Source organism: Engystomops pustulosus, chromosome 5, assembly GCF_040894005.1.
Source record: "Engystomops pustulosus chromosome 5, aEngPut4.maternal, whole genome shotgun sequence".
Classification (NCBI taxonomy): domain Eukaryota; kingdom Metazoa; phylum Chordata; class Amphibia; order Anura; family Leptodactylidae; genus Engystomops; species Engystomops pustulosus.
Window position 1 is genome coordinate 57893169 of NC_092415.1, and position 27196 is coordinate 57920364.

Below are 27196 nucleotides of genomic sequence, written 5' to 3' on the forward strand. Positions count from 1 at the left end.
CCACACGTAGTCTCTGATCTACACAAGAAGATTTTATCTAACCTAGCATCCACTCGCAGCCGTCTCCAGGACTTAGCTACTCGTTACCAGAACTGTCCCCTGCCCTCCAAACCTTAAAAAATAACCTGAAACCCCATCGTCTACAGAACACAATAATGCCACTGCTATGCCCCCTCGCCTAGTGCTTCCTCCTACCCTCCCATATAGATTGAGTCCTTATGGGCAGCGTCCTCCTTACATTTGTGCCAGTTCAGTCTAGTTTGTTTTTTCTACGTTATGCTTGTTTTCCTGTAATGAATGTGAACCCCTACAGCACCACGATATTAAAGATGCTGCACAATAAATAGGCCAGCAGAAAAATGATTTGCTATTATCTTAAATATTTTTTTTTTACCTACTCCAGATGGCAGACGTTAGTGGGTGGCGTCCTACTACACATATGTTGGAAGCTGGGCTGGGTGGAGATTAACTGCAGCTCCAGGTAAATTGACCTTTCTATCTCTGCACAATATAATATCCTGAAACTTTACTTGCATATGGCCAAGTGTATTGTGTGATCAAGATATTTGCAAAGTTATCAGAAATAACAGGAAAACCGGTATGAAGAAGAAGTGCAACACAGTTCATAATGTACTCCTGTTTTATATTATCCAGAAAAAAATGGCAATAAACCTGTCCTCGCTATGATACAAGTAATAAATTGTAGACCATAAGATAAAGATCCTATAGTTGTGGTGTGTTTCTTTTTCGACGAGGCCTGTCATCAATTTTACTCCTTGACCAAGTGGCTGATGAAGCGATCCAGCTGGTAATTCAGTTCAGCTGTCAGATGCTCCTTTAGGTTTTAAGGGTTAAGTATACAAAAGAAACCAATTAAAATATTAATAAGTCATGCATTTAGCAGCCATTGCATTAAGAAACCACATATATTGATACATTTATTAGATAGAAAACTGACGTAGAACCCCTGAGATGATCACAGTTCTCATTCATGCCATCTACACACCTATGGGCATGGAGGGGACCTAGCTGGTGGTGTGGTTGTGCACTCACTACAATAAGCTGCAGTTCATGCTACACTGTATAGGACTTTAATGTCCTTACTCTGGAAAACTCATTTAAGGCATATGCATTCGTAACATCTAATATGGCGTGTAGGTCCCACCTATGACTTTATCTTAAGAGTCGAAGACCTATGGCCGTTGTGAACAGAGGGTTGTTGTGTACAAGCTCCTCTTTTCATTCCCTTTGTCTCATCTTCTAAGCGAGTCAGAAGTGCTTTTTTTTTTTTTTTTTTTGCACATTTAGGAAGCGGAAGCTTTCTCTGGGGCGCGTGTATTAGGCTGTGAAACTGGAGCATGAAGTGCCTGCTGTTCCCCCTGAAGCACTCCTGACTCATTTACATATTTTTAGAACTTGATTTTTGGACGAAGGAGACCGTAAATAAAGGATATAAAACAGATGCCTAATGGTGCCCAGATGGAAACACAAGTGTCACTGGTTAACCTTTCCAAATATATATTCTCTGCAGGAAAAATAACATTAACGTTAAAATTAATTTACCTCAATATATTTAGGAATAATTATATGCCTGTAAAAATGACTACAAATTGAGGTGCTCAAATAGTGATGCTTGTGCTGTAATTATCAATCTAGAACCTCATGTTTTTACTTATCTTCCAATCTGTATCGGACCACTATATAAACATAGGGTAGCATTCATTGCCCATACATCCCCAGTGTATATCACTGAATACTGTCGTGTTATTTCTCCATGGAGGTTTAGTATAAGACTACACAGTGAAACTTGTACAGTCAATGCCAAAAAAACTCTTTGTTGGAGTATGAGTGCCATTCTCTTGTTATGGACGGATATGCTAGTCATACAAACAAGACTGCACAGAGAACTCTAGTGTCCTGCAAAGTTTTTATTTGTTGTTATGCTTTAGTTAAAAAAAAATGACTGTAGTTTAGGAGGTGCTAGGAGCTTGCATACTTCCCAAGACAGGACTTTACTTCACAGTTACTACATACGACAGGCCAGAAGGATCAGATTAGACAGGTGCAGCCCTGCCCTTTAACCTACTAAAGGAAAGGGTACCTTCAGAATAAAAGCTGATAACACATGGCAAGACATAATTTGATGAAAGGCTATCCTTCTTAATAATCTTTATATAGTGCTATCATATTCTGTAGCGCTCTACAAATCATAGTGGACATATACAAATAAAATACTACATTACAAACAGTCATACGGAACCATAGGAGTGAGGGCCCTGCTCACAAGAGCTTCAGAATGGTTTTCAGTGCCGTACTCACTGTGCTGATAAGTGACTTTGCAATTTCAGCAGAGGCTACTAAAACTTTACAAATGAAGTTCAGATAGCTGTAGACTTTATAATATTTAAGTGTCAGTTTACATTCGACATTGTAATCATAGAAATGGAATGAGACCTACTTTAAAAAAAAAAATATATAAAATAAAGCATTTGCTGTAGACAATGGTTTTCAGATGATTTGTTCTGTTTATCAGCCACCAGGGGGCAGCAGATGACAGAATTCCATTGATTAGCAGGACATAGTTCAGAACAATGGTATGTGGTAGTAAATATTGCAAAGATACTGAGTATGGAAGTACACAAAGGCACTGATATTCCATTACTCAGGATCCCTGCTTACAGGGTTGCTTCTGCGGTTTGTTTTCTCTGAAGTCTGTTGAGGATCAGATCTTTGGTCAGACTCTTTATTTTGTCTTTGGTTTTGTATCGGATTGTAAAGTTTCAATGTTTCCAATCTATTTAAAATGGAAAATCTATTATGTCAACACTTTTTAATATTGTTTTATATCAACAATTGTAGTACTTTTTGCATAAGATTTCTGTAAAAACTATTTCCTGGAGATTAAATTACAGCACATTGTTATCTTTGTTTTTGTCTGTGGGATAGAACTAGCTGAATCAGAACTGAAGAATAGCAAACATGTGATTGTGAGTGAAAAAGAATCTAAAATCCGTTCTTGAGATAGTTGCCAGGGGCTGGTTCTAGTGTTTTTAATAAAGTGAATTAGAAGTTTACTTTGCTTCAAGGAAAAGCAAAAAACATTGTTGTGCTATTGTAGGTGTTTGCAAAATACTGTTTCTGTTTTATAGCATAATCTCTAAATGTATCAGCACTAGCTGCCATTCATGTACAGATAGGTTGCCAGTATTCCTATTAGAGAACAATTTCCCCACAAACTTTGGAGACCTAATTTGAAATTGGGTTAATTTAAAATGGGAAAAGGGGAAGTTGGAAGAAAACTGAGCTCCAACATATTTCACCTGAGAAGGTGCATAAATAGGCAATATTAGACATAGAGGAACAAATTGGTCATTATACCAAGTACATGCGGTCCCTGACTTAAGGACGCCTCACTTAGACAACCCTTAGTTACAGACGGACTCCTCTGCCCCCTGTACCTCTGGTGAAGCTCTCTGGATGCTTTACGTTAGTCCCAGGCTGCGATGATCAGCTGCAACGTGTCTGTAATAAAGTTTTTTATTTTAAATACTTGTTTCCATCACAGAACAAACTTTTGAAAATCCAATTGTCACAGGGAGGAAAAAAAAAAGTCTGTAGTTACAATTATAAAATATAATTGCATACAAATTTAACTTAAAGAAAATCTACTATCAAAATTGGGATTAATAAACGAGGGACACTTATCCATGGCCTCCTTCCTTCTAAAATCAACTTTTAAAACTATACTTGTGAACCTCATGGGCTCCTGAGGTTGTGCCAGAGCCTCTCTATTCTGCAGTTTGCAGGCTGTTACAATGAGCAGAACATGTCTCGCCCACCCCATGTTGTCTTTTCCCTCCTCCCTCTGCCTGTGTAATCTAGCAACAGCAGGAGGAGGGTAGCCCTGCTCTGTTCATTGTAACAGCTTGTGATATTGCAGCACTGAGAGGCTCTGGAATCACCCCCCTAGAGCCCCTTGGGCTCATTTGCATGTTTTCTTTTTCAAAAAAGTGTCCATCAGCAGTATGCAAAAAAAAAAAAAAAAAAAAAAATGATGTGGACCTAGCTCGTAGCTTAGACCCGGAACTAACAAAAGGGCTCGGATAAACTTTGATCCCGGGCGTTTAACCGCTTCTATGCCACGGTCAAGCATGTAATTTTGTAAGCGGACCCTCTTTCTCTCCCCCGGGGATCCAATCCTTTCTGCTGCAGCCCTGGGGTCTGGTATGTGCCCCGAGGCTGCTCGCTCTTCGCTCCTCGTCACACCAGGTTCCACCTCCTGGCAGGACCTGGCTGAGCATGCTCAGTTACTTACATTGTACACTGCAATACAAGTGTATTGCAGTGTAAGGGCTTGAACAAGTGATCGTTCGGCTTACAGCTACGAGAAGCTGTGTGCTCTCGTCCGCGAAGCCTGGGTTCTGTGCATGCACAGAACGCAGGCCCACGGCTTCACAGTCACAGCTCCGGAGCTACTGCGCATGTGCAGAACTCTGGCTTTGCATACGAAGGATCCTCGTAGCTGCGCACCGAAGACATGTGGGTAGGAGGATCAAAGAGGCTAGTAGGGCGGGTGGTAGCCGCGTCATGTAGCTCCAGCTACTCCACACCTTAGTGGCCTCTTTAAAAAAATTAGCATATCAGGGCAATAAAAGTTAGAAAAAGATACAGGGTACGTGAGGATTAGCCCTTAAAGAGAACCCGTCATGCAAAATAACCCCCCTAAACTAAATATATTTTCATAAACTGCCATTAGAGAGCATTGCCTCTATCCCTTCATTATCCCTCTACATGCCTGTAAACCTAAGTAATGAGGTCCTAAAGCTGTATGCAGATGACCTGTGAAATGTCCAATGAGTCATTAGCATATTCAAGCTGTCTAGCTTATTCATGAGTGGGAGGCACAACCACACCCCCAGTGCATGACTGACAGCCTGTATAATGATGTGAGACTGTATAATGATGTGCTTCCTGGTGCTGGTAGCCACACCCCCTGCAGCCTGTGTGTGCATGTTTGTGTGTGTTTAGGAGAGATACAGCAGCTCCAGGCTGCAGCCATGTTACAGCAGAACATGTCAGATTCATGTGTAGCTGATGTCTGTGTCTCTCACCTGTATATTAGGAGGATGCAGCATGTCAGCAGATGCAGCACAGACACTAGCAATGCTTTACTATACATTACACACAGACATGAGCAGGGGGAGGAGAGGGGAGGGGTAACAGGTGTGACATCACTGCCTCTGACCATGTTACCAGCCTCATTTATATGATAAAAAATAGATGATTTTACAATGAATAATGTATGAAATAACTAGCTAAAGGCTGGGATGGGAACCTTGTGAGCTGCTCCAACAGGTAGTAGTGACAGGACAAGTGGCAGAGACCTGATGACAGGTGACCTTTAAAAGGGCTATCCTCGCGTACAATAGAGGCACCTACCACCTGAACCACCTTAATAGGTAGATCCGTGGTGGTTGGTTTACTTTAAATCAATATTGAACCCACTCTGTGAACTACGTGAAAAAAAAAAACATGAAAAACCTCCTGTAATTTACAATTTTTCCTCAAACGCCCCCACACAAAAAAAATGTACTAACAAGTTACCCGTCCTAATATGATACGACTGAAAAGAGGTATCACTGTAATTGTAGTGAACCAGAGAATAAAGATTAAATATTATTTTCTCATTATGGTGAGCAGTGAAAAAGAAGTGCTAAAAATCCATGATAAAAATTGATGGTTTTCTTAGTGCCCCCCCTCCCCCTTATATGGTTAATAAAATCTCATGAACAAGCTATACACCCCCAAAATGAATCTCTACATTGTATCTCACTCCGCAAATAATAAGCATTTCATTATTTAACTGATGAAAGTGTCATTTTTGGCCTAAATTAATGTATTTTCCCAAATAAATTCTAAAGTTTCTAAATTTCACTTCCATCTGTGTTTAACCATGTGAAACACTTAAAGGGTTAATAAACTTAATAGAAGTTCTTTTACATACGTTGAGGGGTGTAGTTTCTATAGTGGGGTAATTTTATGGGGTTTTACTATTATTTAGTTGTGCCTCAAAATGTTTTTTTTTTTTTTTTCAGAACGAAACGTAAAACTTATCACTTAAATTTTACAACTAACCTGTACAATGTGTCTTCAGAAAAAAAGCTCAAAATCACCTGGATATGTTAAAGTGTTCCAAAGTTATAACCAATTATCGTGACACATGTCAGTTTCTAAAAATAGTTTGGTCACTTAGCTGAAAACAAGCGTCGGTGATAAGGGGTTAATATATAGTCATGACCAAAAGTTTTGAGAATGATACAAATGTTAATTTTTACAAAGTCTACTGCATCAGGTTTTTTAATGGCAATTTGCATATACTCCTGAATGTAATAAAGAGTAATCAGCTTAACAGCAATTAATTGTAAAGTCAATATTTGCCTAGAAAATGAACTTTAAAAGGAGGCTGGTGCTTGGCATCATTGTTTCTCTTCTGTTAACCATGGTTATCTCTAAAGAAACGCGTGCAGTCATCATTTCACTGCACAAAACTGGCCTAACAGGGAAGAGTATCTCAGCTAGAAAGATTGCACCTCAGTCAACAATTTATCGCATCATCAAGGAATTCAAGGAGAGAGGTTCCATTGTTGCCAAAAAGGCTCCAGGGCACCCAAGAAGGACCAGCAAGCCCCAGGAACGTCTCTTAAAAGTGTTTCAGCTTCGAGATGGGGCTACCAGCAGTGCAGAGCTTGTTTAGGAATGGCAGCAGGCAGGTGTGAGTGGGGGAGTGGACTGATGAGGACTGGGGTAAAGTTATTTTCTCGGATGAATCCCCTTTCCGATTGTTTGGAACATCTGGAAAACAGCTTGTTCGGAGAAGACAAGGTGAGCGATACCACCAGTCTTGTCTCATGCCAACTTTAAAGCATCCTGCAACCATTCATGTGTGGGGTTGCTTCTCAGCCAAGGGAATCGACTCTCTCACAGTCTTGCCTAAAAACACATCCATGAATAATGGTACCAGAATGTCCTCCAAGAGCAACTTCTCCCAACCATCCAAGAGCAGTTTGGTGATCAACAATGCCTTTTCCAGCATGATGGAGCACCTTGCCATAAAGCAAAGGTGATAACTAAATGCCTCAGGGAACAAAACATAGAGATTTTGGGTCCATGTCCGGGAAACTCCCCAGATCTTAATCCCATTGAGAACTTGTGGTCAATCATCAAACAAAAACCAACAAATTGCGACAAAATGCAAGCATTGATATTGTGCAAGAATGGACGGCTATCAGTCAGGATTTGGTCCACAAGTTGATTGAGAGCTGCCAGGGAGAATTGCAGAGGTCCTGAAGAAGATTGGTCAACACTGCAAATATTGAATTGCTGCATTAACTCATTATAAGTGTCAATAAAAGCTTTTGTTACACATAATATGATTGCACTTGTATTTCTGTATGTGATAAAAACATCTGACAAACACACATAAAAACCAGAGGGCAACAGATCATGTGAAAATATAATATTTGTGTCATTCTCAAAACTTATGGGAATACTGTACACAATAATGAGGAGGTGCTTCAATGGGACTAGCACAGATGTTGTATTGTAATAAATGGCTAACTCCAAGCTTTCACTGTGGAGTTCACCGTATACACATGACTGCTGTGGGGTTGTATATCCGGCTGCAAGTTTGCCACCGGATTTCCAACCCAATTGACCACTATGGTGACTGTATGGTGGCACTGCACCGTACATGGGGAGAGGATAGAACATGCTCTATCTTTCCCCGTGTTTGCAACCATGCATCACTGTTTCCTATGGAGAGAGGAGGGGTGTGCTTGCCCGGGCTATGGCCGGTTGAGCACATGATCTCTAAGAGATCACTGAATTTCAGTTATTGGGTGTAGTGCTCCTTTTCACAACCCCTTTAGGCCTAACTGTGGCTAGCAGAAAAGAGGCTTGTTGTCAGTCCTCAAACTACAATTACTATATAATTATTTGGTCCTGCCAGAACCAAGCATATACTACAATACAGAGGTATTACCAGATGCTTAAATATGAATTCTGGGTCAACAATGAGTCCCATTGGCACCCATCTGGAGAGAGGCCAGTATGCAGAGCTTCAAGTTAATTCCAATACCCAATAAGCTAATTGGTCTCTCTGCTGTCAGATGGGTCATACTTTGAGGGAGCAGAGCACCTTACTTCACCCATGTGACAATCGACTTGCCATAACAAATGCTCAGGGACGGTGGAGGCTGGACAGAAGATTCCAAATACTCTGAAAGGACTGACGCCGCACATGTTAAAGAATGCAAGTAGTTGCTTCTTAATATCCTCTCCTTTTTCTGAAATCTTGTTAGCAAGATGGACAGAAGTCCCCCTCCCTATGTGTCTACTGGATTCCATGGAAGAACCTCTCTTCTAAATGCCATTACCAATCTGCAGTCCAAATGACTCACCCTGCAGCTTTGGTTTCTGTTCTTCAGAGTTTATCCAGCATTGGGCATTTGTATTGGTGAAAGCCTAACCTTTGCTGACTGTGCCTCATGGATCTTTCCTACTATGAGAATTTCTCCATCAAAGTATTACAATGTTTCACATCTTTAAATTCAGGATTGCTTTATTCTCCTAGATCTGTTATGGTGCAGGCATTCTCACCATTGTAACCTGATCATGGCCTCTTCTTAACTGTTTCCAGGGCTGACATTGTGTCATGGCTTCCGGCCTCAGCGTTCTTTGTGGGCATCATTTATGCAGGATCCAGAGGTCTGTCAAGGCTGGTATGTAAACTCTTGTTTATTACTTGCATTCTTACTTACCTGTATTTAATGGTCTCAAACAACAATCATGGATGTAACTTTAGTGTATAAGCCCCTGGCAATTGCAACCTGACCCATCTTGGAATTTTTTCCAGTCTCTCAGTACATTGCGTGGAATATTAAATTGTACATATTTGTAAACAAAAAAAAAATTAAACCTATTAATATAGGAAGTAAAAAAGAGAAGAGATCTCCCTAATGGAGTTTACAGCTACTGATGTTGCACATGTAATGCATTTGTGTGTAACTTTTTGCATTTATTTGCAGCCAATTCCGATATTTTTGACTCTGCACAACGCTTCTGAAGTTGTTACCTATTTAATCCAGAGAATTTTTTACAGAGAGGTACGATTTCCTTTCATTTTATCTTACTTGGTTGTTTAAAAGTAGAAGTAACCCAGTTTCCTTCTTTGAATTAAATTTTCTTTTTACTACCTGGGTGGGCATTACAAGCTATGTTACTATCGGGTCTATCTGCTGAGTTTCCTATTATTCATGAAAGCAGAGTCCCATGTACCCCTATTTTAGGTTGGGTCACATGCCCCTTTGATGCACTAGTTATACTCGATAGGACAGCAGCTAGAGATGGCCTAGCACTAAACTTTGCTCTCTTAAACAATTGTGAGCTGTGTATAAAATAAGTTTCTATCCAATTTGAACAAATAAAGTGATACTTTAACTTAAAAATCTGCTGCAATTATAGAAATATAAATGTTGTGTAATAATTTTTTTTAATTTATATATTTTCTAGCAAAGTTCTTACATACGCTTGTGCAGGTGAGTATCTGGATATAATTTTACTTTCTAACAACTTACGTGGTTTTAGGAATTCTTATATATTTAGAATATGCATGAAACAAACATTTGTTTGTAAAGCGTTGTGAAATATGTGCTTTTTAGATAATATTTATATAGCGCCATCAAATTTCTTAGCGCTTTACAGATTCTGAGGAATATGTACAAATAAAATTAGATATTACAGAGTAATAACAGTCATATAAAACAATACGAGTGAGGGCCCTGCTCACAAGAGCTTACAGTCTATGAGGATGAGGGGATGACATAAGAGCTTATATAATGGTCCAGCCATTTTTATAAGGGAATGCAATAAAGATAATTTAATAAATAAAAATGCTGCTGCTTGAACCAGCCGCCATCTTCTATTTAATGTCCAAAGTCTGTGGGACAGACAGGGGAAGTGCACAGAATTGGTTAATAAAGAGTTAAAGTTGCATACAGTTAGTGTGTGTGATAGGCCTGCCTAACTAAATTAGTTTTAAGAGCATGTTTGAAGCTTTGGGGGTTGGGTATTAGTCTGATAGACCGGGGGCATTCCAGAGAATTGGTGCAGCTCTAGAGAAGTCCTGGAGATGTGGGAGCTTCGAAGAAGAGAATAATCTTAAGATAACTGGAGAATCGAAGAGCACAGATTGGACGATAGAGTGAGACAAGAGTGGTAGGAAGGTGCAGCATTATGAAGAGCTTTGTGGATGTGAGAAAGATTTATTATTATTTGTCAGTTATTCAGTTTATTTTTCACTAATTTCTGTTCCGTTGACTATGTATAGAAGATCATCCATCACCTTGTTAAAGAAAATGTAAAGAACATAATGTTATATACTCTCTATGGTATATTGAAAGCCTATTTAATAGGAGAGGTCATCAATATTATATTGTTTGGGGCCTGACACTGTGGACAACTCTGATAAGGTGATTCTAGTGCCAAAGAAAGGTCTCCATTCTTTGGATAGTTGTTGGCCTGGGATAAGGCATTCCATGTTTCCATTCAAATGGAATAGAAGGTTGAGTGCAGTAACACAGCTCGGCCACTAAGCAGAGAACGATCAGTTCCAGTGGTTCAGTTCTCTCTGCGGATTTTGGCGCCAAAGAGTGCTAGAATCTGCTGATTGCTGGGGTCCAACAAGCAGGACCTGCACCTTTGTCAGTCGCCCTCCGTCGTCCTATTCATTTTTATAAATGTCAGTAAACTGGAGGGATAAGAAATATGCCTTACTTGTGATAACAAAGGAAATAGCCACTAACAGGCATACCAACAATATATCTCTAACTCCCACTAACTGATAATGTTAAAATCCCACTGAGATATTTTGTATTGAAATATAGTGTTCTTTGTCAGATATTTTAACTTTTCAAATAAAGGTTATATTTTAATAGCGCAAAAGGGATAAATTGGCCTAACGGCACTTTTGTTATTAACATTCATGACCTGTGATCAGAGTGACATCATTGCAGGTCCTTTAGCCTTATAACAATAGCGAACTGTACACCATCTATGTGATAACATTAAATCACAGCAGCCTCCATGGAGGATGGAGCGGAGGAGAAGTCCATGGAGGCTGCTGTGACTTCATGTGGGCAGATACATGCATGGGGTACAGTTTGCTATAGTTAAGAGGCTAAAGGACCTGAGATGATGTCACTCTGGTCACATGACATGAACTGTGACCAGTAAGGAAGCATATGGCATGGGGATTAGATGGGAGGAGCCAGATGAGCAGGACACGCCCCCCCCCCTCTCTGATTCCAGGTAATATAATATTAAAGGTAATTTATGTGGATGTAAGCAAAACAATTTTTAGTTAAAAGAAGGGTGTCAGTCAGTGAATAGGGCTCTATAGGTACCTGTCACTGCCTATATATGTGAAAATGTGAGGGGTTTCCCTTTAACTCGTGTTCACAATAAGCTGTTTGAAATGGTTTTCTTATCTGGATACCTGGTTTACATTGAAAACCTTTTTAATAATATAATAACATTCTGTGTGATTTCCATTTTACAGGACATGTGTTTCAGCTTCTTACTGTGGTTACAGATTAAACCACTGTCTGTTACTTGGACCATAGCCATTTGTTATAGAAAAACAAAAAAATTGCTCACAGAACAAAAAGTTAAGTTTAGGATGTGGCAATAATCTGTGTGAGGTTTATTGGGCAAACGAGTCTTATTATAGACTTTACAATAAAATGTATGAAGTGTAAGATGTAGGTTTTTGGCCTTTAGAACTTTAGTTTACATCAAATTAGGTTACATGTGGCCGTATAGTCTGGCTCCTATGGTGAACAATGTTGCTATTGTTCTCTTGCTGTTGTGCACTTTCCATTGTAATGATGAATCTGTATCTCTGTAAATAACTATTATGCCTGTATTTTACCTTCTAGTGTCGCTCTGCTTCTTGTCTCAGCTGGGTGTCTTCCAATACATGACCAACAGGTGCTGTTATAACTTCTGTACTATTATTATTTTCCATTGTAGAGCCTAGTACACCACCATTGTCTGTCTTTTGTAGTAGAAATGTAAACCTTCATGAATATAATACTTTCCATTCCCATATTATAAAGTCTAATATTATCACCTGCACTATCCGCTGCTAAAAATAATAAATTATAGCTTTAAAGGTTATGCTTTAATTTTTCCAACCATAATACAATATAACACTTTACTCCACTCTGCTGCTTTATAACATGCTGCCTTCAGATAGGACACTATGTACATTCTGCTCAGCTCATTCTGCTTTATAACATGCTGTCTGCATATGGGATACTTTGTTCACACAGCTCAACTTCTGCTTAATGAAGTGGTACCTGCAGATATGACACTATGTACATCTAATAAGCGCACTATGCACTATAACATGATGTCTGCAGATATAAGACTACATACAACCTACTCAGCTCCTTATGCTCTATAACATGTTTCCTGCATATGGAGCACTATACAATGTGCTTGGTTCATTCTGCTTTATAACATGCCGACAGAACACTGTACAATTTGCGTAGCTCCTACTGCTTTACAACATGCTGACTGCAGATAGCATGCTAGGTACAGTCTGTTCATGTAATGTTTTACTTTATTGAACCAAAATCTGAACTATTTAGAAATCCAAAGAAGAGATCTAATAATTTTGGAAAGCCTGTAATTTGGAAACGCTTAGATTATAGGAAATCATTTTGGCTAACAACAGAATATAGGGTTAAATTCTGAAACTGAGTTAATGCTTAGAATTGGCTCAGTACTTTTCACACTGTGGTTCTTGTGTCGCCCATAGTGTAAGGTGCTGTGATCTGATCACATTGATACTGCTGGCAGATGGCTGTTTTAATACACCTCATGCCCCCACAGATTAACTTTCAGCAGAGATCCCTGAAATGGAGATTTTATTTTGTTCCACAGTATTTATCTTAGGCTTGTAAATGTACAAAGACTGATTTCCTTTCTCCAAGTGGAATGGAACTTACAAATCATATATCAGAAGCCGCCATCTGTATTGTCTTCTCTCCAGAGGAGAAGCTTTAATTTAGTAATGACTGCGGACTCGGTATACATTACCTCTAATATAATGTGCAGAGACATCACTGTGTACATAGAGCAGACGGTTTCCCTGCTTGTGTATATGAGCCCTAAAGATTTAATCATCTTAATGCACTTGTATCACTTCCTATAGAAAATTATAATACAATCTGTTTGTTATCCCTTTATCTGACTTCCTTGTAACAGTACGATAGTTTTACTGCGATATATTTGTTTAATTTTAGCTCCATGTAGCTATTTCCTTATAGCAAATAAGTTGTAAAGTACGGTAGGACAGGACAAGATAGTTGTGCTTGTCTTGGGGGTAGAGGGGTGGTTTCTGATTTTCATACTTTTGGCTATCCAAAGCTATAGACAACACAAAGGCAAAGACAATGCATAAAATATCAGGAAGTGGTAACCACAGGATTTGTAGAATAAAATGCAATTTACATTAATACTGGTAACTTATCGTATAAGCTGAGTTTTTCTGCACAATTTTCAGAAAAGAATGCATAGCACACAGACCTCAGAAATGTCAGTGTGAATGAGCCCATAGTAGGCTGGTGTAGGAGTGTGATATCAAACAGGTTGTGTATTGCACTGAAACTGTTGTGAGTGACCACACATTTATTCAGGCCATTCATCATGGAAATCCGCTGCAGGAACCGGAGACTCAGCCTTGGGTTTCTGATACCGATTACACAGCCAAAATACTTGTTAGATCCATCCTTCAATTATTTTAACCCTTAGGTGTTTTTATGATTGTTACATTGGGGCAGATTTATCAAGCTGTCTGGAAGTCAGAATATTTCTAGTTGCCCATGGCAACCAATCACAGTTTCCCTTTAAAATATGCATGAGCACTGGTAAAATAAAAGTTGAGCTGTGATAGGTTGCCATGGGCAACTAGAAATATTCTGACTTTCAGACAGCTTGATAAATCTGCCCCATTATGTTTTGTTATTTATTATTAGTATAATTTCACAAAACCTTTGCATCTATACGGATTAAAAGGAAGCTGCAGGCTGAAATATCCAGTGCCGGATATACAGGATATACTTGTGTCTACATTTGCTTTGCAGATACGGACACAGTTGTTGTGTACCATTTTTATAAAATTAGTTTGATTTAGGACTGAATACACACTAGCAAAGCTTGCAATATTTATTTTCATTCGCAGCAATAAAAACAGGTTTATTCACGTGTTTTCCCCAGAAATAGAGGCAGAGTGTTTGCCTGCTACGCCACATGAAGTGGCAATTATCCAAGCTGCATGTCGTACTGCAGGGAATTCTTCATTTGAAACCCGGCAAATTACCTTTTTGCTAAATTACCATGTTTATTCTGTGCTTTGTATAAACGCAAAGCGAACCACTTGGAGTTCCCATAATTAAGCAACAATTACAACCCTGCAGTTTCTAAAGATTATCAGAATACTGATTTCTTGTCTTTAATTTCCACAAATGTCATGGAGAGCAATAATAATATGTTAAGTATCTGGTTAAAGGCCTGTGGATCAGTAAGGTAAGGGAAAGGGTTGGCTTCTGCGTTGCTGCAGGATATCTGTTGAATGAAGGAACTTATCTGTGTAATCTTGGTGGTGGTCAGACGCTGCATTTCATATGCAGGGGTTATCATTGAATGTAATACGTGAGATTTATAATTTAAGATATAAAACCCTGCTACAGATAATTAATATTGTAACCTGTCCGTTTCTAAGAAATTAATTTTTAAAAATCACCAAACCATTGAAATCTATGGACATCAGTAGACAATGAGCAATTACATTTACATTGTGGCTCTTCATGCAATACAATAATCGCACTTCTCAGGGACTCCTGACCCTCCGCAGTTAGGTGGTCCTACGCCGAACTGCATTCACAAAAAGTCACTCTTATTATGGCCTGTTGGTTTTTTGTGCAATTCTTTTTCATTTTTATGATGGGACTGGGAGGGAAGTTAGCCACCTTTTTCTGTGCCTCTGTTATACTCTGCTGGGGCAATATTCTATTAGAAACAACACATTTGCCAAAATCAGTGCTTCAACCTCATTGTAAAAATTATAATTGGACTGAAAATGATGTATAACAGGTAAGACTTCATTTATATCTGCATCAGAGGCCAAGCGAGGAGAGTTTTGTCTATTATAAAGCAGTGTGGTGCTAAATGAACTGACCCTTTAATTGTAACTTGACCAAAGCCAATACAAATGAAACTTCTGCCATTTTCATAAGATGGATTACAATGGAAACAATGCCACGCATGTAAAGAAGGTCCTACACATGCGTTAAATCCATATAACTGATCGCTTACAATGAATATTTTTTCATTATACAGAATACAAAACTTACAAGATGAACCCTAGTTACAGGCAGGTCTCTCTGATTTCTGGTGAAGTTCTCTGGATGCTTTACTCCCAAGCTGAGACTGTCAGCTGTAAGGTGTCTGTAATGAAGCTTTATTGATAATCCTTGTTCCCATGACAGCACACAATTTAGAAATTCCAGTCTCGCTCTCTGACCACCCCGCTCTCTGACCGTCCCGCTCTCTGACCGTCCCGCTCTCTGACCGTCCCGCTCTCTGACCGTCCCGCTCTCTGACCGTCCCGCTCTCTGACCGTCCCGCTCTCTGACCGTCGGGATTTATCAGAAGTGTCTGAGAGCAGAACTGTTCTAGTTGCCCATGGTGACCAATCAGAGCTAAAGTTTCATTTTCCAACAGCTTTTTATTAAACTACAGCTGATATCCGATTGGTTAACTAGAACAGTTTTACCTCAGACATTTCTGATAAATCTCCCCCAATCTATGTATCCATTTCCATCTTACCTCACCAATAAGCTGTCTTATACTTATTGCCTATAGTAACCAATCAAAGCTTAGAGCTCATATTAATGACCAGTGGCAAAATAGCAACCAATCATGCCTCAGCTTCTAACTGCCGCAGCAGCAGACAACTGCTCCTGTATATGGTGGTTAATGACTGTATTTTGGAAAGCACAGGGTTAAAACTTCGGTTGAAAACCTAGTCTATGACGTTTCCTGAGTCACAGAGAGCGGCTGCGCAAAATTTGGTGGTTGTAAATGCAATGGTGCAGATTTCTTTAGCAAACATACATACATACAAACATACAAACATACATACATACATACATACACTCAGCTTTATATATTAGGTAGATGTATATTGACCTGTGCTGAAATGTTATCTTTTTTTTCTGAAGTTTGATGTGGACGGTTACTTCTGGGCCCTCATTCACCTGATTTGTTCAGGTAAGTCATTGCAATTGTAGGGTACATAGAGAGTGCTACTTATGCCACACAATTTACAGTGATTCACCTAGTCCACACATTGTAGGAAAAGGCAACCAACAGAAATAGTGGTAAGATATTCAATTCTATCAAGACATTGACACAAGTTGTTGTCACCAGCCTTTCTTGTATATATAAATGTATATGGGGGAATAAGTTAATAGGATGTGAAAAGTCTGTCTTCTGCACAAGCTATAACTTTTACATCCCTTTAAGTAGATATACCCAGATGATTTATCCTTTTTCTGGAAGTGGTATCCTGCTATTCTTCACCTACAAATTAGTGTTGCACTTTAAAGGGGTTTGCCACACTTTTACATAAGCTGTCCATATGCCTTCACTGCCTTAATAATAATAATAATAACTGAATGTTCATCAAGTGATTCAACACTCCTGCTACTTTTGTGCTGTCTGCAGATTTTCAGTGATTCTTTGTTTACATGTCTGAGCACTGATGAATAGGAGGAGATTCAGCATGAGATTATGACTCATCCTGCTCCCCCACTTCTCTGTCAGTGATAGAGAGTGAAAAGAGAGATACAGTGGGAGACACCACGAGGACCACCTAGAGCACAGTGAGAGAGGAAGCTTGGTGTATATGCAGACGGCAGCATTGTGTGAACAAGGAAAGGCTGAAGCTATCAGAGGCAAACATACGGGTACATATCCATGCAGAGAGCTGTCTAAAGGAAAGGATTTATTGAAAGTGGCTAACCCCTTTAACTGTATAATAACAATTACAATTATGTAATGTTCATTGTGCAAATTTTCTCTTTTTTTCCTTCCTTTAATCAGGATGTTACAAAGTATTTCAGAAGTCTCATAAGTCGAGTTTACTAAGGTTAGTAGTATGGATCTTCCTTACACATGCCCAATGAGTAATGTTAGATAAAGGGGCAGATTCATAGTTAATTGATTGTAAGCTCCAATAGAGACAAGTATTGCACAATACTCGTTCACCTGATCATTGGCCTTGCTAAACAGTACACTAATCCGCTAATAAATAAGCAGATGGTTGTTTGCTAGATGATCACCATAGAAAGTACTTGGAGAAGCTTGTTGAAATAAACCAGCAATTCCACAGGGATGAATTCTCAATAAAACATTTTCTTTATTTCTTCCTCATAAAACCAGTAACAGACAAATTGGCAACATCATAAAGTAGTAGATACACACATCTTATGCGACTATGATTAAGAGTCGCAAGGACTTGAAACGCATAAGATGTGTGGATCTACTACTCTATGATGTTGCCAATTTGTTTGTTACTGGTTTTATGAGGAAGAAATAAAGAAAAAGTTTTATTGAGAATTCATCCCTGTGGACTTGCTGGTTCATCTCCACAAGCTTCTCCTATTGTTTGTGTGCTGCCAGCACTTCAGCCTTTTGGAACCATGCAACACCAGGTGAGCCGGATTGATTGAATAAGTTTCTTTTCTACATAGAAAATATTTTCTGGTTTATATCTTTCCATGTAAACGGGGGGTGCACTGCCAATAGAATACACGTCGGGTGGCGCATGGATGCATTATATGCATTATGAAGGAAGAAGCGCTGCTGACCAATGAGCATTTCAATGTCTCCATAAATTTTAAGCTCAGCACACAAACATGCCTGTTTATAAAGGCCAATTCCTCAACATTGGCCCATAAAAGTTTGAATCTACACATAACTATTTATTGGCCTAGTTTGTGATACACCAGATTTTAGGAATGTTGCTTGGTGCACTCCCCTCAACTTATGCTATAATTTACCATTTATTAGGGCATCATTCTGCCCTAAAGTATTACTTATATGGAACAATAATGTAGTCCTGTGCTTTTTTTTTTTCTTTCTGCAGTGACCTCGATCAGCAATATATAAATTATTTTTTCAGGTATGTCTACTATTTCTCAAAAATAGCAATTATAGTTGTTGGAAATCCGTTCCATGATTTTATTTCCATTGATAAAATATAAAAAAAACCACTAAATATGTAGGATTTTTTGTTATCACCACACCCGTAATTACAGTTTCTTTATTGCACTTCCATTTAGTTTTAACTGTAAAACACTTAAAGGGGTTGTACGGTCCCTGAACCTCCAAAACAAACTCCTGGGTGTGATAAATACACCCACTACACCATCTACTACAACAACTTCCACTTAAATTTTGTGTTAATAGCTATTTTTGCAAAGAATTACCTCTTTATTCCTGCAGTCAGGAACCGAGGAAACAAGATGGCCGCCGCACTCTGCATTGAGACTACAAGTCCCATGATGCTTCGCTCCCACCAAGCAGAGTGTGCACAGTGCTAGATGCACTGTGCACTGTAAGTCGGCTGCTACAAACAAGCTTTACCTCCTGTGGTGCACAGATGTGCGCACCCAGGAGGAGGGAGTGTGTAACTGGCTGCAGATCAGGGAGGGTATTATACCTTATATTAAAAGCCATTTCGCACACCAGATTACGGCACGGTGCACCATGCACGCGACCGTGCGTGCGGCTGATTCTGAAATGCTGGAGAGCCAGTGACTTCACCGAGCTTTCGGGCACACTCGCGCATGCGCAACTTTGCACGGGGAACCAGGCCCATTTTTTTTTTTGATAACTAAAAATGTTTGATTAATAGGGGTGCCCAAACTTTTTCATAGGACTGTATGCTGGTTGGAACACTCTCAATTGAAGTTGTTCCTTAGAACCCCACGGTCAGAAGCATCCTTTGAATCCACTCTCACAGCATTTGAGGGTATGTTCCTACTCACTGCTCCCCCGGAAACATGTGATTTCACAGATCTATTCCCTACTGGTCCAGGAGTCCAACACAACACACTTGCCCTTTGTAGCAGGATGGGAAAGAGATCTAGACATTACAGTAACTCCTGAGGACTGGGATAAAGCCTTTTTGTATACACACAAACTCACCATAGTGTATTGTGTCCAGGTGACATGCTACATATTTGATAGAGTTGCACCAAACTCAAACCCTTCTGGGTCCAGGTTTTCAAAGCATATCATTCTTTTGCGGGCTCCCGAGCCACTGGCTACCCTTGAAGTGGCATTATTTTCTGTCCGCCCAGGCTCTTTTTGTTTGCTAAAATGGAACCTAGTGAGATTTTGCCTGATGGCGGCAAGATCATCATTATTACTTTCTTGTTTATATGTGTTGCATTAGATATATGTATATAAAAACCATGCCAGTACAACATTTTCTGCAATGTCTCCTTTATCAGGTTATTTTGGGGGTCTAACTGCAAGTAAAGCAGAACATTTCAGACTTTAAATAATGTGGGTGATAAACGGAAATTTGACAAAAATTCAGTTTTCAATTAACAAACTACAGTGTGTCACAAGAAAACGGTCTCAAAACTACATGGATATGTTAGTGTTTCAAACTTCACCAAATATTTTGACACCTATCAGATGCTAAAAATAGGATAAATAAAACCACATACTTATGTTACTTGGTTCCTGCGTTGTCTCCCAATACTTCTGGGACCCGCTTCATCGAATGAGTGGCCTCTTTTGACACGGGACGTCATTTCTGTTTTCCAAGGGACTCCACTTCGTTTGGATTGGGAGCCACCACAGAGAAAGGAGACCCTGCAATAAATTATACTAGCACAGATCTGTGAGACTCCATGGGGGACATTTATCAGGTTTTCTTCACAAATTTTCTGGCAATGCCTTGCAGACCGCCATTAATTGCGATTATTTTCTCCTCTACGCTGGAGCCTCGTGATGTATCCAGCGGTGCTGATCTTCTGGAGGTCTTTGACAGGAGGTATTCACTCACAGAGATAGCGTGACAAACAAAATGAGGGTTGATGAAAATACTATTTAAGAGCATTAATGGGGATCTCTTGGTGCATCCTACATAAATCATGGGGTATCTGAAATGCAGGATCTGTAAGGGCATGGCCATGCTCAGTTCTTTGTTACTTTAAAGCTACATTTTTTTTGAGTTGTTCTCCGTTTCTAAATGCCCAATGGGAAAAGATTTCTAGAATATTTAGCTGTGACTCCATAACTGTTTTCTCTGGGTTTCCTGGCTGCCCCTGCACTCATGTAGAATGAAGTTATGAGGTGATATGGCAGCAGTTGAATCAATTTGCAAGGATTTCTTGTTAATGGATGACGGACTGTGTGATTGCTTAGAGCCACAGGAATGTGCGCGGATTATAATACTCTGTATAAGGAAACAGCCCACAACTCCACATCTCATGTTTAAGATCTTTTCTGTTGAGTCGATCTCAGGTTTTTACTTTGCTGTTTCTTTTGATGTTATGCATAGTTTTCAATGTACAAACGGGGCCTGAAAAACATTTGGTATTTGTTTAGCTCTGTTGTATTAATTTGTGATTATTCATCATCAGACTGAATCGGCATGCTAAGTGTGTAATAAGGACTCTCACATTCTGCTCACCTTGCCACTCTCCTATTCATCAGCTTTTATGTCTTTTATATTGTAATGGATTTCTTGCACCAGTGAATCATAATTCAGTTCATGTAGACACAATTTTCTTTATTGTGTTGATCTGTATGTAACTGACTATGTTTTAATCAAGGTTGTGGTAAATTAGTTCCATGGTATTACACAGTTGTTGGGTTTGTCCTTTTAAAGGGAGTCTACAGGCTTCCATATCACCTCATCAGATTTCTATATCTTTTATTTTTGTGTCAATTCAAGATAATTTCTTTTCTTCATGCATATGACTTGTTTGGTGCACCAAGGACGGGGTTAATCCTGCCTGTGCATCGTTTTTTTTCTTTCTACAACTTTCTTCTACTGCGGGGCATATGATTTATGTAAGAGTCAGTACTGGGTAATGTTTGGTGGCATAAAGAAAAGAAAACCGATACACTCATTTACATAAAAATAAAAATGGAATGTTCTCTAAAATCAGTAGATTGCTTGGGACACAGGGAATGATCTGTCTAGAAAGGTTAGAAAGTGTTCTACACAATGCTGAGTGCAACATTATGTTGGTTGTATACTGACCATCTCCCTTTCTGGTGCACTGCCTCGAATTACAACTTTTTATCCTCCTCAAGCAGAGGGGGTGTGAAGGCACGGGGAGTGGGCCAGCGCCGGATCTGATGTAGAACTGGACTAGATACACTGGAGCTTCTTAGTATATTGGGCAGAAAACCTGTGCGAGATAGGGCTGGGGCTATCTAGATTGGTGCAGCCCTAAAACTTGGAATCATTCAGGAGATAGCACTTCAGCTTTTTTTGTATTTTCTATATTGCACCATTTATTCAGTGGTGCTTTACTTTCCAGTACTTTTCTGTATTCCTAAAACATTTATGCATAAGTAAATTCATCTATTTCTAGAGTTTTACTGTACATACAGCTAAATTTACATCACATTGTATCCCAGTGCTCCCAACTTATCCGTATAACAATGGGCAACAATGTTTCCCCATTGATGTAACTGTTTTTATATGGACACTGGCATAACTGGAGAGACATCCAGAGCATGCGCTCCGTGAAGGCATGGGGCGGATGTAGTACAGTGCGTAGGCTGTTATGGCCTTTGCTATGTTTATACATTGCTCAGCAGGAGGAATCGGGATTAAAAGGCATAGCTCAGTATATAGGTTGGAACCTGAACATTCAAAACAAGTTTTGAAAGAAGACTAAAGGATACATAATATAACTTGTATAATATACAAGCCTTGAGACTTACACATTCTTTAAATTTCCATTAAAATCGGCTTGCTTGATTGTTGTAATCACTTACATCAATTGATTGCATGACGATGTAAGGCCTCACGCAAGTGACTGTAAATGAGGTCTGTGATGTAGCCGCAGAGATGGCGGCTAACTCGCGGTCCCCATTGTGTGTGGTCATGGTGTGAGCACACCATGTCTCATCGCTCCTAGAATAAGTCCCTGCACATTATAAAGCAGATCCTATTTCCTATGGAGATGGGGGTGGGTGAACAACACTCCACCTACTTTCCATCTGGCCAAACGTTCCCCTGTTTGCAGCCTATTTGTTTTACACAGTTGTGTGCATGACAACTTAGACAAGTCTGTCATCATGATCAATAATAATAATTCCATTATTTATATAGCGCAGATATAGCGCATACAAATCATCCCTGTCCCCAATGGGGCTCACAATCTAATCAACCTACCAGTATGTTTTGGAGAGTGGGAGGAAGCCAGAAGAAAAACCCACGTTAACTTAGGTCCCCAGCTCTGCAAGGCTGTAATGCTAACCACTAAGCCACCAGGCCGCTTGTAATTTCTTATCAGAATTATGACAGAAAACAAAATGATTCTATGTTAGTATAATGTTTCCAACTCCTGTTTTGCAGTGTTTTATTTTTGGCCTTTGCTGCGCATCCTACTGGTAAGTAGATACTATAGCTATCCGGTCTATTTTAAAACAATAATGAAATCTGTATTATATATTTTGTTATACAAGCGAAGCATGACCGTAGAGTACCTTTAGTGCATTTAAAGTATATAGGAGATGATGGAATATGAAACGCTTCTGTTCATTATCAATATTTATCCTTGTAGTTCTCCTCTACCACAGACAATTATTTAAAATGCCAATTGGAAATGACAATCTAAATTCTACTTGGAAATTACATATGTAAAATCCGCAACTACATTCTTTAAATAGACCCCTAGTATATACATTGAACTATAAATCAAACACAATATGTATAAAGGAAATACTGTATGCACACTGTATGCATGTAATACACTCCTGTAAATCCAGTTTACATACACTCCTGCTTGTCCAGTTTAAATGTACACACATGTAATTACATTATACATATAGACTCATACTTCCATAACCACACATTCAATAACCTTTTAAGTTCTTTTCATAGCCTAGGATACTACGGGGGCAGTGGGGAGACAGAAGTGGTTTAGCTCTTTCACATTAGAATCACCCCATATACACATGGACCTTTATTTCCTAGCAGTTTATCCACAAAACACAATGGGCTGAGAGCAGTCATTTTCCCCATGGTTTGGACAACACAGAGCAGGACCCGACTCCTACAGGACAGATCAGTCAGGGAGGGTGGAGTAAAGCTGCATTCAGGTTTTGTGTCCTGTACTGTTGACAGGAAGAAAAGTGCATGTGTGCGCTCATGCTAATCCATTGCAGCGCTCTACCAGCTGCCCTATGCACTGCATCCACAGTGCCAATACAGCCCTGACTAGAAGTACTTGGTAAAGTGCTTCCTTTTGTTATTGGTTGTTTCAGTATATAGTGATCTCTGCTTGTCTCGGGTCTGATGACTGTATTTTAATAATATTATTCAGAATGAGAAGCTAATGGTCTATCCTGCTTATTGACACAAAACTGGTTATTTTCTACCTTCACAGTCTTGGTCCATTGGGTTTTTTTTATGGTTACTTAGAGATTCTGCAAGTCCTTTGTTCTTTCTATGCTTGTTTATGCTGTATTTTCTCTTCTTCATCTAGGCGACCTCATCAGTGCCTTGGAATTTCCTTTCCTCTATTTCCATACATTTCACAGTGGCTGTTGTGCCAGGTAATCTTCATTATGCCTAGTAGATGATGTCCCTTTATAAAGTAGCAGCTACAGTATATTTAATGGTTGTCACAAAATTACTACAACATGATACATGGCTGCATCATGCAAATGTATCTTTTAATTAGAGCTGAAGCCTAAGGGAAATATTTAATGTTAAATGAGTTGTTCAAATAAATGATATTTTTTGTGTAATTCCAATTTGCTTTCTGTATTGAATCCAAATCCTCTATTTTCAAGAGCTGTGTTTGCTATGATTTAACAGGAAGCTTCATTGTGTACTTCCTGTGGATTAAAACCGGTCCATGATCATGTGATGTCACACAGGTGCATGATAGTGAGGAAGTCTTGTTGTTGAGATGGTTAGACTCACAAAAAGAGGCGGCTCTTCTGGCTCCTGAATTTCTTCCTATTAAATATATAATGGGGAGTCTCAGTCCAGTCTGTCAGCCCTCTCCACTTGTAATGCCATTTAAACTGGCTGAAGGGTGCGTGGTTACCCAATTAGTGACCATTGGCTCACTGCTTGGTTCCGACTCTGGAGAGTTCTAGAGAACGGGGCTCTCCAGGTTTCCAAATACATGGTTGGCTGCTAATGCAGTCACAAGAAGTTGCCAAAATTTGATCATGTTCCCTATCCACAGGACAACATGCTTGTAGGTTGGATTCCAAGAACTAGGATCCAAACTGATCTAGGGAATGGTGGTCCTATTCCCCTTAATGTATGGAGCTGCAGGGTCAAGGATGCACCCTGCTTAATACACGCTCTATGGAATAGCTGAAGATAGTGGAGCAGATTCTGGACATATTTCACAGATTGTGCACTGCCCCGAGGATGGTGCTTCATGCACCACAGCCACGTATGATGGAGTCCCTACATGTACACTACACTGAGAATGCGATTATAGTGTAGCGCAGTGGTCCCAGGGTTATGCAGCAGCTACTTGGAGCATACAAAACTGATGATAGGATTTCCATCCTGGAACAAAATCTGGCACAACACGCTCCACAACTCAAAGATCGGGTGTGTTTATGTGCTATAGCCCTATGTTCCCATGTGAAGAGGACTCGCCAAACCTTGACAGCACTTTTGATTGTGGAGCAGTTTCATTCAAAGACCTGTCAATGTTATTTTAGTGTCCCATAAATAACCAGATAATTTCAGTTTTACTTTTTCTATTGCAGTGGTATTTTTGGTTTCCTGTTGATGTTATTGACTGTGAAGTTAAGAAGTAGTCTCTCTCCTACACATCATCTTTCATGGAGTTTCTTTGCCAAGGTAAGACACCGGCTGAAGTCACTGACTCTGCTCATTGCATTTTCTATGCAGCAGTTATTTTTGTTATTTAGATGAGGCGACTGAAAAAGTCACCGAATTGGCAAGTGTCAGATTATTATTAGGCATAGAGTGCAGATTGTAGACTTTTAATATTTTTTATCAAATTTAGATTGGAACGTTGAAAACTGGGGGGAAAAAAAAATCTAAATTCTGCATGAAAACTTACAGTAAAACATTTTCTGGTGCCATATCTCTTTAATAAATCCTTGAATCTGTCTATTGTCTAAATCACGTGGTTAGACCCTTTTGATATGATCTTATATTTGTAGTGTACTGTTCATGTGTGCCCATCTCTTACTACTGTGCTCACTGTAGTTTGTGTTTGGTTTTATAATATATGCTTAATACCTTTAGCCAGATGAGCAAACAATCACTAAATATACATTGCCTTAAAGGGGTTGTCCGAGTTTAAAAAAAAAATATATATATGTGGCTGGGAGCTGGCTGACTAAAATAATAAAGCTGTACTTACCTTCCGGTGCCCTCCCGTATCCAGCGCTGCTGTCGCTCCGGTCCGGGCACCATGTAAACAAACATGGCCGCCGGAGCAGCGCTGGATTCAGCTTCCGGACGTGGCCGGGTACGCCTATCCGCCCTATACACAGCATTGTGTATGGGGGCCGGAAGGTTGTCGTGTCTGGCCGGAAGCTGAATGCAGCGCTGCTCCGGCGGCCATGTTTGTTTACATGGCGCCCGGACCAGAGCGACAGCAGCGCTGGATACGGGAGGGCACCGGAAGGTAAGTACAGCTTTATTATTTTAGTCAGCCCGCTCCCGGCCACATATATTTTTTTATCAAAACTCGGACAACCCCTTTAACTTGTAATGCAGGTTCTATAGCAACAGTGTGTTCACTCTTTCTTGGTTCTGTCTCTCCCTGCTCGCTAGTCTCTGGAACTTCCCAGCCACAAGGGGTTTTATGAAGTTTGCGTGAGGGGTGGCAAGTTCCATTATCCAACCAGGAACCTTCTTAAGATATACAATGAACATTAAGAAACATGACATCATATTGGTCAACATGTACACATTTCCTTCCCAGGCAGGTGTGGGACAGCTGCAGTACCAGATATAGACAGAAGATGGCGCATAGATGTGATCAGGCTCAATGGGACACATGCAATCTAATAGGAGTAATATTTTGTAATGAAACTGCATTGGGCAGGCCATCACACTAACATGAGAAAGTCATGCAAGTAATTTGTATCAGTCAGGTCCTTATTACAACACAAGATTACAAATGCAGTGCCGGACAAGGAGGCATTTTTCAACAATTTGGCAAAGGATTATTAGGATATCTAGTGCATTGTATCTTTTAAGAACATTTACTGCACTGTTAAGTTGTGACATTCAGAAAATGATATACTGTATATAGAAGTATAGTGTTCCTGCTCCATTTGATGTATTTCCCTGGTATGCAGTGCTATATTAGACAATGGTAATCAATGGATACAGTTTATCTCCTATATGATCCAGCATGGATAAAACGAGTTACATGCTGTCAGTCCATGAATATTTTACAAGCATTTCTTGATTACTGAATGATTATAAATAGGAATCACTATGCATAGATTATACTTTGCCACAGTATCTACTATTCTAGGTGTGAACACACCTAATTTTGATGTGGTTTTCTGCTAATTTGTGAACGTACTTGGTGGTAGTGGTGGTGGTGGGGGGCAGTATGAACAAGTGGGTGGAAATGCAATGATGCCAACCTGTCCTCTGATATACTGTAGTTACCATCCACCTCCATAGGTTGCATCGATTATTATTTTTAATCATCATTAAATAAGTTATGTTTTAGTAATCATCAATGGTAGATACCCTGCATCTCTCCTCTGAAAAAGCCACATCAAGCAAATGTTTTTTGGGGGGTAGGTGGGAAGTATACATCAAAAAGGTCCACTT

General features: G+C 39.6%; 1 protein-coding gene across 2 annotated transcripts in view; it reads left to right on the forward strand.

Moving 5' to 3' along the window:
- Positions 1-27196, forward strand: part of TMEM241 (transmembrane protein 241) — a 58910-nt gene that overhangs the window by 5905 nt on the left and 25809 nt on the right. For both annotated transcript variants that reach the window (XM_072152075.1, XM_072152074.1), the window contains exons 3-13: positions 404-481; positions 8699-8780; positions 9087-9164; positions 9571-9596; positions 11997-12048; positions 16350-16398; positions 17233-17278; positions 18278-18313; positions 22748-22782; positions 23880-23949; positions 25135-25228. In XM_072152075.1, the coding sequence (XP_072008176.1) occupies positions 404-481; positions 8699-8780; positions 9087-9164; positions 9571-9596; positions 11997-12048; positions 16350-16398; positions 17233-17278; positions 18278-18313; positions 22748-22782; positions 23880-23949; positions 25135-25228 (646 nt within the window). The remainder of the gene's footprint in view (positions 1-403; positions 482-8698; positions 8781-9086; positions 9165-9570; positions 9597-11996; positions 12049-16349; positions 16399-17232; positions 17279-18277; positions 18314-22747; positions 22783-23879; positions 23950-25134; positions 25229-27196) is intronic.